This window comes from Lingula anatina, chromosome 1 (assembly GCF_051362555.1).
Source record: "Lingula anatina isolate TDL-2025a chromosome 1, LinAna3.0, whole genome shotgun sequence".
In the NCBI taxonomy this organism is placed as follows: domain Eukaryota; kingdom Metazoa; phylum Brachiopoda; class Lingulata; order Lingulida; family Lingulidae; genus Lingula; species Lingula anatina.
Window position 1 is genome coordinate 39060425 of NC_141767.1, and position 14212 is coordinate 39074636.

General features: G+C 35.8%; 4 protein-coding genes across 4 annotated transcripts; 3 read left to right on the plus strand and 1 right to left on the minus strand.

The window, feature by feature from the left end:
• The first annotated feature begins 541 nt into the window (after positions 1–541).
• On the plus strand, positions 542–3700 carry LOC106151091 (transient receptor potential cation channel subfamily V member 4). The gene is made up of 2 exons (XM_013524180.2): positions 542–959; positions 1208–3700. The coding sequence occupies exons 1-2, from the start codon at positions 913–915 to the stop codon at positions 3297–3299; spliced, it is 2139 nt and encodes a 712-aa protein (XP_013379634.2). The 5' UTR covers positions 542–912; the 3' UTR covers positions 3300–3700.
• Positions 3701–5000: 1300 nt separating this feature from the next.
• Positions 5001–7966, plus strand: LOC106151099 (G patch domain-containing protein 3). Its single transcript, XM_013524192.2, has 6 exons — positions 5001–5441; positions 5758–6221; positions 6514–6688; positions 6902–7083; positions 7282–7409; positions 7583–7966. The coding sequence occupies exons 1-6, from the start codon at positions 5024–5026 to the stop codon at positions 7770–7772; spliced, it is 1557 nt and encodes a 518-aa protein (XP_013379646.2). The 5' UTR covers positions 5001–5023; the 3' UTR covers positions 7773–7966.
• A 1813-nt stretch (positions 7967–9779) lies between these two features.
• On the minus strand, positions 9780–11136 carry LOC106151101 (uncharacterized). Its single transcript, XM_013524194.2, has 3 exons — positions 10980–11136; positions 10646–10837; positions 9780–10389 (listed from the first exon to the last, which is right to left on the minus strand). Exons 1-3 carry the CDS (start codon positions 11001–11003, stop codon positions 10144–10146), a joined length of 462 nt encoding a protein of 153 aa, XP_013379648.1. The 5' UTR covers positions 11004–11136; the 3' UTR covers positions 9780–10143.
• Positions 11137–11250: 114 nt separating this feature from the next.
• LOC106151100 (mitochondrial fission process protein 1) lies at positions 11251–14112 on the plus strand. The gene is made up of 3 exons (XM_013524193.2): positions 11251–11395; positions 12753–12880; positions 13047–14112. Exons 1-3 carry the CDS (start codon positions 11293–11295, stop codon positions 13377–13379), a joined length of 564 nt encoding a protein of 187 aa, XP_013379647.2. The 5' UTR covers positions 11251–11292; the 3' UTR covers positions 13380–14112.
• Positions 14113–14212: the final 100 nt, after the last annotated feature.

The window sequence follows — 14212 nt, forward strand, 5'->3', positions numbered from 1 at the left end:
TGAATCCAAATTCAAGCAAATCACTTCTGCTAACTGTTTATTCGGGCATACCTCCAAGTCTTTTTTTAATCCTAACAAAAAGGAATTGAATCTACTGTAAACATTCCACTGACTTTGTATGCTCGCTATTGGTTTTCCACTTCAACCCGGCATTGATCGATTCTTGCATTGACTGTTTGTGTCCTAACAATAGGGTCGATTTGTTGTATTGTTGAGTTAACCCGCACAGTTCAATAAGAAATAAAATGGCAGCTAAAGTTTGGTTAGAAAGTTAGAGGTTTAGCAGCTGTAAATTTCGTTTTTATCCCCTTGTGCGAGTATGTGAACAATCAGATACTGCTGCGCCATTGTTCTTAAACCATCTGTCGGGTTTTCGCCTTAAATAACCTTTGTACAGGTAGGACCTACGTCACCGTCATTTCCAAAGACCCTTAATCCCATTCTTTTCATATGCTAAATAGATGTAAAAGGTTAACAAATTGCCAGCAAGCAAAAATTGAAAAGGCTTTTGTTTAATTGTTTCATTGCAGTTGAATTAAACATTTCAATCGCGACATTAAACTTTCTCTGAATTATTAATCGTGCCTTGTGTGTGTGTGTGTCAACGCATTATAAAGGCACATAATATTTAGCAACCATAGAAAGACTGTTGTTTACGTAACACTATAGTTAGAAAGCGACATCATGGCACATTAAGGATCGCACAAGTGGACGTTGTCATGTGAATCGAGGATTAAATAATCTAATCGAATAACGCGAATCAGTACGGGTGGAAAGCTCGATCGATGTGTCTACTGCGACTCTAATGTATGTTATCAGAATCTCCAGTGGGACTCAGGTCCGATAGCCTTATCGTACAGAAGTTATTGAACGGTACCTGGTCGGCCGATAAAAACATTGGGTTTAACAGAGATGGGGGTCACAAACCAGCGAGACGATTTTTTCGAATATATATTAAGGTAAATATGGATAAGGGAACTTAGTTTTGACTGTGTTAGTTTCGGCTCGTTTGAACGTCTACCTAATAATTAGTTAGGCTTCCCTTAAACTGGTTAAAATGTGTATTGTACAGTGAAGTTGATATAAATTAGAAGATTGTTCTGCGTTATCAAGGATCAATGCGTGTTTACCTGGCTGCAGTTAGAAACAACTTTGTAATGACTGGAAAGAAAAGAATAACTTTTTACACACTTCTTATCGATTTCAGGGGTGATATTGACGGTCTGCAAGCAGTGTGTCAAAGCATCATCTCAAATAAAAAGAAAAACGAAAGCGGTGCAGTTGTACACATTGAGAATGATACTCAGCCGGCAAGCGGTCGGCCAAACGTGCCGCCTGCGCGCCGGAGATTACGTTACTCAGACTCTAACAGTGTACACCCTGAATCTCAAGGCAACAGAGAAGACGAAGAAACGGACGGGAATTTATTATTCCAGCCGTATCCGAGCACCGAAGAAAACCCCACAGAGGGGACATTGTTGGAAGGTGGCCTTCCGCTTGTCGTTGCCGCGTGTAACATAGCCTTACCCGAAAGAACTCAGAAAAAAATAATCGACATTTTAATGGAAACGGCAAACGACATATTTACCGCCCAAAACATGGAGGATTTGTTTCCCCTGAAGTGGAATAAGAAAGGTAACAATGTGTTTCACGAACTGGTCCGTCTGTCTATTCAGCCTTGGGTCGAACTGCTCGTCCAAGGGAACACAATAGACTCTCTGGACAGCACAATTGTCTATCCCATGTCGCCACTAAAAAACGGAACGACGTTTCTGTTTAACGAGGAACCAAAGACTGTCGTTAGACCATTATATATAGAAAGGATTCAAGCGATTATGAGGTACATTCTCAACAAACCTTGTAAACTCGACAAAGATGAAGTGAAAGAAGACGTCATTCTGTTTCAGCGCAATAAGAAGGGATACACACCTTTAGAACTGGCAGTAAAAGTTGGGTCTGTACATTTAGCCTCCTATCTGTTAGAAATGGAGGACGTTCACAAGGTTAGGATGTCAGACGACTCGGAAAAATATAGGAACAAGCGCCTTGTGCATCGAGATTTCGTTTACAGACTGGCACCTTTGAAAGAAATAACGGAGGATCTTAAAGTAGAGCAAAGGTTTGATGAACTATTCGTCCGTAAAGACGGCGCCTTGTCACTGATGGAGTGCATCACCGTGAATAAGGGGGCAAAAGCCATAGAGTTTGTCAACATCGTGCCCCTGAGCCATGCTATAGCCGATCAATGGGATAAACGTTTCAAGATCCATGTGATCTGGGGAATTGCTCATTTACTTACAACAGTAGCATTGTCTATATGTGCTAGTTTTCGTCCCGCTCCCATACTTCATGTGGATGAAGCTAATCATACATATCAACAGCTCAGTATTGATAAAGTCACTGACATTTACACGTCAGGCGGGGACTACGTGCGGGCTGCTTTTGAAATCGTGGTCGTCTTGTATGCCATTGCTCTTCTCATCACCGAACTGGTTGTTCTCGTCCAGAAGGGAGTGTTTCGAAATTCTATCAAGATGCTCATGAAAGTACGAGCGAATGAGCGTTATTCAGTTGTATTTATTTTATACTCGATCTTCACCATTACAGCTGCAGTTCTACGTGCCGCCGCGTTTGACTACGAAGAAATATTCCTGACTATCGCCGTAATTTTGAGTTGGTGGTCCTTAATTCATTTTCTTAGACCTTTTAAGCGTTTTGCCTTGTACACAGTAATGATACAAAAAGTAATGTTCAGTGACATTTTTCGCTTTTCTTTGCTATTCTTGTTCCAGTTGGTAGGTTACACAACAGCATTCCAAGTAATGTTCGAGGGAGTAGAAAACCCTCCCGAAGAATATTCTTCCTTTAGTCAAATTATGTTTCACTTGTTCAAGATTACCATTGGCTTAGGTGATGTAGGCCTTCTGAATGAAGTTCGTTATCCAGGTTTAAGTATTGTCCTTTTTGTCTCATTTGTCTTGGTAAGCTATATATTTCTATTTAATATGGTGATTGCCATGATGTCAGAGACAGTGCGGGTAGTCGCAGAAAACCGCAAACTTCAATGGCGGCTTCAACAGCTCCACGTTTTAATCTTCATAGAAAGACGATTGTTGCCGAAGTTTCGGCGAAATTGCATGGTCATCATCGACCAACCTTGTATACCGTCTATTGTTAATGATGTTGAAAAAAGGTTGAGCGAACCACCGAAAGGGAAAAGAAAGAAAAAAGAGGGTAAAAAGAAAAAAGCCATCAATGACAGTGGTTACGGTTACTCTCCCTTGATGGACAGGCCTTAAATTAGATATTTAGATATAAAATTAAGGTATATGGTGCTGCATGTTCGGACGATGCGACTAGTGACAGCAAAAATACTGGACCAAATATTTTTCCTTGTCAAACTGTATTATTATCCGAGTGTAATCAACTTTTATACATCGCAACTATGGTTGTATGGCGTATTAATAACTATGAATAAGATTAACTGACTTTGTTAGAATATTAAATCTATCATTATATACTTTTATATTCAAGAATAATGTAAATAAAATTTTGTAGCCTTATGCTCTTCCACAATTTAGCAGTTTCTCGTCAGCACATTTTGACATCAGGGCCCCATGAAAATTGGCTCTTGAAACCATGTGTCTGTACAAAATGTGTTCCTTATACGTATTATGTCAATAAAAAACTCTATTCTCTAGCGTTTAGTTATTGGAGAATGGTTTTAGTTTCCATAAAACTCATGTATTGTCTTTTTTTATCTTCCTCCTCCATGTCAACATAGTCTGAACCTGATTTTTTCGGTAATTATTCCTGTTTCAAAATGAATGAATGAATGAATAATTATAACAATGATAATCAATACATCAATACATAGAAAACCTTTGGGTTTTATCTTTACCACTGTTAAAATACGGTGCGACGTTCTATAAAACAAATGCATCGTAACTCCGCGCAGAAGTATTTTAAAACTGAATTTAAAGACGGTTCTTATTAATCACGAATAAACTATTATAATAATTATTACCATTATATACCAACATGTATATCACCAAAACAAAAGACTGGGAGATTAAAATGAGCCTTGCCTTTTCATTAAGTAAATTACACAAGTTACCACAAGTATTAAGGCTACCAGAGGAACCAATGTTCCCACGAAAACGTGTGATAAGCTACTTTTCCCTGTTGTGATGTTTTGAAGACTTGTAATTGTAACTGCTGTTAGATCAGTGTTGATCGTGGGCGTAAATGTTGACGTAAGCGCTGATGTAACTGTATCTGTCGTTAATGTTGTTGAATCTTTCGTTGCTGCTATTATTTTTTCTGTCCTAACGTCTGTTATGGAACTTGTGGCAATCGGCTTTCCCTTTTTCTACCAGACAACATTTTGTGTTAAGTGCAGTATACCAAAAAGTGCATGATGATCGTATTTTTATTTTTATCTATTTGTGAACGTGTATTAAAGTAAATGAGATTTGATATCTCGTCTGGTATCGCTGTGCTCAGCGATTGGACCAGAAAAAAAAATATCAGCTTGTAAAGATGCAAGGGTAGGCCTATAATTATTTAATTTCTGAAACCGTGGAGAGCACTAAGTCTAGCATTATCGGCTGCATAAAAACGTGCCGGGCCTTAACCAGAGAAAGATAACGAAATCTTTCAGATAAATACGGTTTTCTAGAGAGATTTTTTTTATCTTTAATGTTGATTCACAAAAGCCAGCTTAGATAAAAAAAATCAGTTTTCGGGTCAAACTATCAATATTTATGAAATTATTTCTTCAAAAAGGGAAAAAACGTTTTAACAATTGAAACAATTAAATTTTTATAGAAGATTTTTCTCGAAGCTTTCTTAAGATAATCTTCAAGATATTTGTCATAATGAACGTAAGATTGACTCAGTCGTAACTGACTGCAAATTAGGTTGCTTTTAGTCCGTCTTTGAAAGTGGCGCCGTCCATGTCGCGTGTTGGAACCTCACCAAGTTTTGGTCTCGTTATGGTGGATGCTTAACACATCAGTAAATGAAAGCTGAAAATGAGGCAATAACGAGGATATCGTTCAAGATGGCCGCAAGTGCTTCAGACGAATCTTTTACGTATGGGTATGTTGGCAATATTCCGGCAGCGTATCATTCTTCGGATTTACGGAATTATTTCTCCCAATTTATAGAAAGAGGAGGATTTGACTGTTTTCATTTTCGCCACAGACCAGAGATAAGAAAACCTGTAGACAGTGATCCTTCGATGTCGAATGAGACTGAGCTTCATCCTCAAAGTCAAACGACTGGCACCAAAACGTTGTGTTGCGTTTTCAGGTTGAAAAAACAGAAGCTAGAGGAGCTCATCAGACAATATCACAGAAAACACTGGTTGGACAGGAATGGTGCATCTATACGACCACTATGTTTGATTAAACGTGTGAGGATAATGGATGAAAAAGGTTCGACATTTTTATTTGTTTAATTTGTTTAATTATGCAATTAACAGTAATAAATTATATAATTACCAGTACTGCAGTAATGATGTTTGGCCACGTTCGGCTGTCACTTTGATCATTAACGAATCTATAAACTTCATAAATTCATTTTTTGTTGTTATTTTGCACTAACAGAGTCAGACTTATAATGCTGTAAGTAGTAGACATTTGGAACATTATGTAGTCTGAGATTACAGTGCGTGTACTAATGCATATCAATGTAGTTCTTTGAATTCAATTTTTGTCTTGAACCCTTTCATTTATTATTATATAATTTCAGATATGGGAAATCAGAGATATAAAACAAGAAGAGAACAAAAACAAATTCCACAGGACAGAGAACAATTTACCAGAGCTGATTTATCCAAACTGATAGAACTTCATCCTCCTGATATAATGCCTAATGGCAATGTGGGAACTCCAACTTTGGTCTTTTTAGACCTGATTAAGCAGTGCAGGCTGCCTCCAGTTATTATAAAAAAACTCGGACTCTCATTTCCAAAGACAAGGTCAAAAAGAAAATATGGGAATGTCCCCTTTGAATATGGGGGAGAGGTAATTCAAGGAGACTCTACTGACACTGAGACTCATGTTATAAGTGGAAGTGGACATGTTCTGCAAGCAGAGAGTGCAACTCCAGCAGATCTGTTAGGTAATCAAGAATATAACATGGAAGACAGAACAAAGGGGAAGAAAGAGGATCAGGACAGTGAAAATGAAGCAGAAGATTCTGATCCTGACAATGTGAGAAAACAGAAAAAACTCCTGTAGCAGAACAACTATCTTAAATTATCAGAAAAAAATCAGTAACTATTCAGTTAACTTTAATTCTATCAGTGATATACAGGCCATGGTTGAAGTGAAATATTTAAGAGTGGAAGCAATATATCCGGAAAACTTTCTGGTACATTTAAGTGTTACAGTAATGATAGTGAGATGAACTCTGACAGAGCCAAAAACCTAAAAGTATTTACAAAAAGAAAGTTTGGTGATAGGTGTATTTCAAAGTTCTGCAAATATTTTGTTCTCTATTCAGGATGACGACACCTGTGAGGAGTGGGAACGCCATGAGGCCACCACGGATGACCCCTGGGATGTTGAGAGGAACAAGGAGAGGCTATTTGAGGAGGACATAGAGCTAAAGTGGGAGAAGGGGGGATCAGGACTGGTCTTCTATACAGATGCTCAATACTGGGATGAGCAGGAAGGAGGTATGTATGAAAATCATGACTGTGTAACGTTTTTGAACATAATTACTGCATTTTAGTCAAATAAACAAACTATTGACCCAAAATATGCTTTGTAAACTTGCATTATTGGGATTTGAAGTGTTGATGATAATTACCTATTATAACTTTTCTGCACAGCATTTTTTATAAGTAGCTTAGTGTGGATTTTTCATCAAAGCTTGTGTTCTGTTTCAGACTTTGATGCTAAGACAGCAGATGACTGGGATGTTGATATGAGTGCATATTATGATGCTGAAGGTGGAGACATGGATGCTAGGGATTTCCTTGCAATGAGAAAGGAAACTAGGAGAAGAAATGGGGAAGAAGATATATCTGTTGTGAATAATAAGATTGGCAAATTTGAAAGGCATACCAAGGTATTTTATATTTTGTTGATATTGCAGTAAGATCTCTAAGAATATTGAAAGTGAAATTTTGTAGACTAAACTGTTTTTGAGGGTGGTAAGCAAAAGAGCATAACCCTGGTGTTAGTATTTTGTATTTAATTTGGTTAGTGTCAGACACAAATTCTGTATTTACTAGTAAAGATATTTGTATACACTCTGAATTTCAAGGGGATTGGAAGGACAATATTAGAAAGACAGGGCTGGACAGATGGTCAGGGTTTAGGTTCCACTATACGTGGAATGGCAGATGCTTTGGACAATGATGGACAACACCCAAAAGATAAAAAAGGATTGGGGTATGTTCAGCACTGGGTGAAAAAAAATACTTGATGATATTCAGTCATAAGCCAAGGCCAAAATACTCTAGTAGAGACTTTAGATAATTTATTCTGATCTCTGTCCCTCTCTCCCGTCACTGAACTTTTAAAATTTGTTTTGGTCAAATATCTTTATTAATTCAATTTGGCAGGTATCATGGGGAAAAACTTATTCGTTATGGCTTCAAAAGACCGAGGGCAGAAAAGCAGGTGATAATTTCCACAATATATGACAATCCAGAAGACACTGACCCAGCTGAACCCTTACTGCGCAGGAAAAACCCACACTCCTTGAAATACAGAGAACCAGTAAATTTTACAAAAGCTTGTGACAAGGAATAGATTTTTTTCAAGTTTGATGTGCTGAATAAACACAAAACTTGTGTTGGATTATGTAGATTCCTCATGGTTTGAAGTAGCAAAGTTGAAATCACTGTTGTCACTTAAATGGAAATTTAGTTAGTCGAAGTAATCTTATGTACATACAAAATAATTTAAACACAAACAGCACAAGTGCAATAAAATTATATATTTTTATGTACAGACACAAATGTGTCTGTACATATTGCCATCACCTGCGTCTGTCGTCGCCGATGCCGATGCCGATGCCGGCGCCGTGCACTTTCAGCGTTAACACTATAAGTGGAAGACAGTTTTACTTTTTGGCTTTATATTTACAGAGCTGACTAATATTCATAAAACGCAGGTCAAGTTCGAAAATCAGCATGATTGGGCCATTATTGTAGAATTTATGCTGTTTTTTCACTTTTTAGCATATATGCAACACTGTTAACACATTTCAAGGAAAACCGATAGGCCTTTTGTCATGAAACTCACAGGAGTAATCAATCTTACTAAAACGCAGATCAAGTTCGAAAATCAGCATGATCGGGCCACTATTTTAGTAGTTATGCTGTTTTTTTTCACTTTTCAGCATATGTGCAACACTGTTAACACATTTCAAGGAAAACCGATAGACCTGTTGTCATGAAACTCACAGGAGTAATCAATCTTACTAAAACGTAGGTCAAGTTCGAAAATCAGCATAATCGGGCCATTATTTTTTAAGTTATGCTGTTTTTTCACATTTCTTCAGATTCAATTCTTAGGCATGTTAACAGTCTCATTATTTAATTAATAAGATATGTAAAAGTGTTTGTTTGACATTTCCTGCATCTTTACAACATTGTTAGTTGATTATGTAAAAAATGATGGTAAACTTGTTATCGTGTATTGTGTAATAAAGTGTCAAAAATGGAAATAAACTCATATCATTGCAGTTTGTAAGATTCAATCATTCATTATGTTCAGAAACTCAGAATGGAGGAAATTGGACATTTGACACTGTTCTATTGATATTTTTCACATCTCATCAACTTTCTTAGTTGATCATATAAAAATGGCAGTAAACTGTTAATTTTGTTTTATGTTAAAAAATTGTTAAAAATGGAAAAAAATGCATTTCAGGACAGTACTGTCTTGTCTACATTTTGGCATTTTCAAGGTGTGACTTTGAAGTTCCATGGGCCTGAAGACCTTTGCTAGTCACATTTTCTGAATATCCATGATACTAATATTTTATTATTAAAAATTGATGGTTATTATCCTGTTAAAAATTATGTAATATTGCATCAAAATTTGAAGAAACCCCTATTTTGGACACTGCTCCCTTGATGACCATTTAAGGAAAACCATGTCACTTACTGTTCTCAAACTTACAGGAAAGAAACATGGGACTAAAATACAGTTTCATTAGGCAGTGCAGTCTATTTGGTAAATTTTTCTGGCAGTTAATCAGTTTTTTGTGAAAATTTAATTTTTCACATATTGGCAATTTGAAGGTGTGACTTAGAACCACCTTGGGCTTGAAGACCCATGCTAGTCACATTTTCTGAAAATCCACGATACATATATTTTATTATTAAAAACTGATGGTCTTTATGCTGTTAAGCATTATGAAATATTGCATCAAAATAGAAGAAAACACAATTTTGGGTATTGCTGCCATGATGACCATCATGGGAAAACCATATTACTTATGATTGTCAAACTTTTAAAAAAGAAACACAGGACTAAAATGCAGCTCGAGTTGGAAAAGCAGTCTAATTGACTTCTTTTTCTGGAAGTTTTACATTTTCAAAGTGTGAACTTGAACTCCCATGGGCCTGAAGCCTTATGCTTGTTACACATTTTACTTACATTGGTATTACCTGTTGAGCATAATTAAAATTTGATGTTGAATTTGCAGTTTAACATAATGTACTTTTACATCAGAATTGATAGTAGCCTATTTTGTTATTTCCTGCTTTTTGTCTGTACATTTGACAGCTTTGCTGCCTTGTTTTAAAATAAGAGCTATTGCTATATTTTTCAATAAAAGTAATAAACTTAATTAAAAATAAATACTAGTTTTTTCTTGTGCACACGACAAATAGGTGAGTACACAAGCATCACATCTAAACTTCTCTGGAGTATATTATTTATATGTGTATAGATATGGAGATATGCTATTCAATCAAATCTGTATTTATGAAGTTGCTGAGCTTTTTGATGCTTTATAAAACCATTCAATGTCCAATCACTACACAAAATTGTTATAGGGAGGGATGTTTAATCACAACAGCAACTTTTTGGCATGTATGCTTCTAAATACTTCTGCAACATCCTCCAATATAAAATTACAGAAAGGTATGCAGCAATTTAATAAGTTGGATCACAATGAGCTGCTTGTTGCCTTGTGTACATCTTCATTAAGACCTTGAGTGATTTTCCCCATGTCAGAAGCAACACTTCTAATAAGTGACACAGCTTCCTTTGAAGAAATTGGACGGATGTGTTCTGTGCCTGGAGCCCCACGGCGCTTTGCATCCTGCTGAATGAGGACTTGGACTTTTTGGTTGATTTTCAAGCATTGCTCTTGGTTTTCTTTCATCCGCTGGATTTTCTCTTTACTGTGTGCCTGGAATTAGTATGGAAAGAAACTGCACTCAACTGTTGTAACATATGTGATTTTTTGTCCCTTTAAAGTACAGCACCACTACAAAAAAAATTAATAAATAAATAAAAATAATAATAATAACAATAAACAATAATAATAATAAAAAGAAAATAGTAATAATGAAGATAAAGTCACTTACAAAAATTACCCAAAAAGAAATAATAAAGCGATAAGTAAAAAGAATAAGAACAGAAGAATTGTCATCTGTGCTACTTACTGTTCTCCTTTCATCTGCCTTCCTCTGCTTCTCATCTATTTCTTCCTTCGAATGAACCTTTTTCTTGTTTTGGGCTCTCTCCTGTAGCCTCTTTGGAATTTTTGCTCTTGGCTGGTCCTCATCGACAGATATACTGAATGCACAACCCCCTGCAGTTTCTGTATTATCCATTATTCTTATAACCTTGGCAATCTGCAATATAGATAAAAAATATCGGTTTTTACCAAGAGCTAGAATTTAGAAGAGTTCTGTGTCAAAAACAACTTCTAAATTGTTTCCAATGATATTTTCCGATGTTAGTTTACAGCTTCTTCACACCATTTATTTAGCTTACCTTAGCTGTTAATTGGTAAAGCATGCAATCAAATCCACTGCCGTTAATACAACGGTTCTTTAAATCTCACAATACGTTTTGTTTACATTTGAAATGTTTTGTTGTCCGCCATTTTGGCCAGTAGGGGTCATGTGACCTAGTGATAACTTGACGAAAAAAATTAAGGAGAAATTAAGAGCATTGCTTTTTTTTATTAAAAAATAGATCTAGGGGTTTATATCATGAATAATTTCAAAAAAATATTTGGTTTTCGTTATTGTTATTTTGCTGTATCAGTCTCGCGGGGTTTTCGAGATCAGTCACGAGATGTAGCATGGCCGACAAGTGGGAGGTAAAAGCATGTGGGGAGTCAAAAAGGTCAACAGATATCGATAAAGCAGTCGATCTTTATAGGGATACCCCCGTGAGATATTTAGGTAAGGATTTGACTGATGGGGTTTTCAAATACCTAACCCATTTAAAGATATGTTTCATTGATAAGCTGACTTCAATTTAGTGACGATAAGTTCGTCTGCTTACTCGGACTCGTCGTACACCTGTACTGTAGCTCGACACAACATTAAAATAAAGATTGGACGACCAATGGCTTAATATTTTGACCACTGCTTTATGGAACGCTCTGAGACTGATATAGAGCACTGTTACTTGCAGGTAGAGCCACATTTTGGCTTGGAAGTTCAAGTCGACTTTTAGTCAATTTTACATGTGTAGTTGCTTTTAAATTACGATAGTTTTTTTTATGTTCAGTTTAATATAATTTTTGAGTTGCTCCGAAACAAAAGACGTTTCTCGCTCATGGCATCCAGTATGAGGTTTATGTTTTATTTATACCACTCCACATTCTATTCAGACATCCAATTTCAACTGATGCATTCTGTAACCGTTGTAAGACCTTCATTTCAATGTCAAATTTACATAGATCATTTATTATCCCTAGAGCATGGCTGTGAATAAAGGTTATAAAGAATTTACATTACAGTTGACTTGTGATGCTCAAAGCACAAGAATAATATCTGAGAATGTGATGCTTAATAATGTAGTATCAGCCTTTTTATTCAGTACTGTATATGCCTTATTGAAAAATTAAAATAGTTTATACAGTTGTAACTCTTAAGTACTGTAGTAGATATTGTCTTTTTAAGGTATATGAACACATTTTTATGGACTATCAGTTAAGTCAGTTAATTGAAAGTTGGTCATCAAATCGACTGTAAGACTTATTACTATTTTTATGAGTGCATAATAAAGATACTGTTTACTATATAGGGTTCCTACATGGTATTAGTGTATACTCAGAACTTCACAAATGGCCTGTTTAGTGATTGACTATGCTACTACTAGCACTCTAACTAGTAGTATTAAATGTCTCAAATGTTGTGTGACAGTATTTGTACCAGATGCATCTAGCACACAAAATCCAAAAGCAGAACTCCTACAAAGCTCTAAATATTTTGTTTCCTCTATTGTCTGCACATTTGATATTGACCTTTTGAATTGGCTTCTCTTAGTTATCTTTCAATCTGTTATGGTTTAAATTTATATGTCAAGCTGATACTGCATGTTAGTCTCTCTAACTTAGGTATCTTCTCTGTGGCTTCTGTGGGTTGTTGTTGCTGAAATATTGATGGGATTCCAAGTCTAGATCTGGGTTGCATATAATTTCTTGACATTGGGACCCTATGTGACAATTGTACCAAGTCACTACACATGACATCATGTGCCTATGCTGAACAAGGTGATGTTTTTGTTCATGTGCTTAAATTTCATTTGCAGGTTATGCAAATGAGGTTGGTGAAGCTTTTCGATCATTGGTACATGTAAACTTAGTAAGATTCAGTTATGTGGTAGCAAGCAGCTATGTTATTGCAGATGCTTACAACAAAGGAGATATAGCATCAGAGGTAAGTGTATATGAGCAAATCATAGGTCAGTTTTTAATAATATTGACAGAAATGTTTCAATTGCTGCTTTTGTTGTATTTAAAGTACTTTGCCCTGTCCACACATTCATCTAGATCTGTAAAACTTTACATGAGATCTTTTCTAAAACTTTTAATTTATTAATCAGAAAAAATGGAAGGATCCAAGTACAAAACGTACAAAAGTGACCCATGCAGTGCTTGACACTTTGGTGTGGCAGGGCCTTGCCTCTGTAGCTATCCCAGGCTTCACCATCAACAGAATATGCTTCGTCTCCAACTGGATTTTACAGAGAAGTTTACAAAAGATGCCAACTCCAGTCAGAAAGTGGACAGTTACTGGTATTGGACTTGCAGCAATACCCTTCATAATCAAGCCTATAGATAGAACTGTAGACTATCTAATGAATAACTCAATGAGAAAATGGTATCACATGGATAGCGAGGAAGAGCAGTTGGTTCACCACGAAAGAAATGATTAAAGTTTTGTAGTAATTATACATGATTTTATTGTAATTATTGTTATAGTTGCTTAAATATTATATATTATATTTAGCCAGTATTATAAACTCAGGGTAGAGTGAAAGGTTGCTAGTTTAATGCACAAATTTGAGGATAGCCAGGATTAAAAAAATTCCTTTAATTTACTGCTTATTGGTAAAATACAATTCCTGGTGAGTTCTGACAGTGATAAACCTTTGCTGAGTGGTCATTTGGGATTGTGGATCTCACAAAACTATTTGTCCAAATCAAAGTTTACTAGCCAGTGATGACAAATTTTATGACAGATGGCTAATTTTATTTCGTTTTATGTCTAAGCATGTCACTATTATTTGAGTCCTCTAAGAAATAGGTAGAAGTGTTTTATGTGTTAAAGGGAACCCATACTCTCATTAGCCATTTAATAAGGCACATCTACTTGCAAATTACCTTGGGATGATGGCTTACGTTGCAGACTGTGTTACATGTTGAACTGCTACCTAGTCATTTAAATTTCATTTTTTACAAAAAATTATTTATCACTTTTATATAAGTGCTTGCCAAACTCTAATCAGCAGCTGATATTAAATATAAGTCATGCTCTGAGATTATAAGTTTTAATGAGGGTTGTTGGTTACTTTTATCATTCTTTGGTATATCTAAGTGCATTAACCAAAATATTTAACTATGCACGTGCCAAGTGTTTTTAGTTAATAATAAATAATTGGTTTTATACTTTTGTCCTAAAATGCGTTTTTGATTGACATGCAAGCCTTAAAAATATATTGAATATAATATTATACAATTTATAAATTCAATGCACCCAACCCACCCA

Excerpts from the sequence above, each read along its gene's own strand:
- LOC106151091 (XM_013524180.2), top strand. The coding sequence starts at position 913 with ATGGGGGTCACAAACCAGCGAGACGATTTTTTCGAATATATATTAAG. Across the intron at positions 960-1,207 it reads TTTTTCGAATATATATTAAG|GGGTGATATTGACGGTCTGC; the intron begins GTAAATATGGAT and ends TATCGATTTCAG.
- LOC106151099 (XM_013524192.2), top strand. The coding sequence starts at position 5,024 with ATGAAAGCTGAAAATGAGGCAATAACGAGGATATCGTTCAAGATGGCC. Across the intron at positions 7,084-7,281 it reads AATTTGAAAGGCATACCAAG|GGGATTGGAAGGACAATATT; the intron begins GTATTTTATATT and ends CTGAATTTCAAG. Across the intron at positions 7,410-7,582 it reads AAAGATAAAAAAGGATTGGG|GTATCATGGGGAAAAACTTA; the intron begins GTATGTTCAGCA and ends TCAATTTGGCAG.
- LOC106151101 (XM_013524194.2), bottom strand. The coding sequence starts at position 11,003 with ATGCTTTACCAATTAACAGCTAAG. Across the intron at positions 10,838-10,979 it reads TTTACCAATTAACAGCTAAG|ATTGCCAAGGTTATAAGAAT; the intron begins GTAAGCTAAATA and ends TCTATATTGCAG. Across the intron at positions 10,390-10,645 it reads AGGCAGATGAAAGGAGAACA|GCACACAGTAAAGAGAAAAT; the intron begins GTAAGTAGCACA and ends TACTAATTCCAG.
- LOC106151100 (XM_013524193.2), top strand. The coding sequence starts at position 11,293 with ATGGCCGACAAGTGGGAGGTAAAAGCATGTGGGGAGTCAAAAAGGTCA. Across the intron at positions 11,396-12,752 it reads TACCCCCGTGAGATATTTAG|GTTATGCAAATGAGGTTGGT; the intron begins GTAAGGATTTGA and ends TTTCATTTGCAG. Across the intron at positions 12,881-13,046 it reads AAGGAGATATAGCATCAGAG|AAAAAATGGAAGGATCCAAG; the intron begins GTAAGTGTATAT and ends TTTATTAATCAG.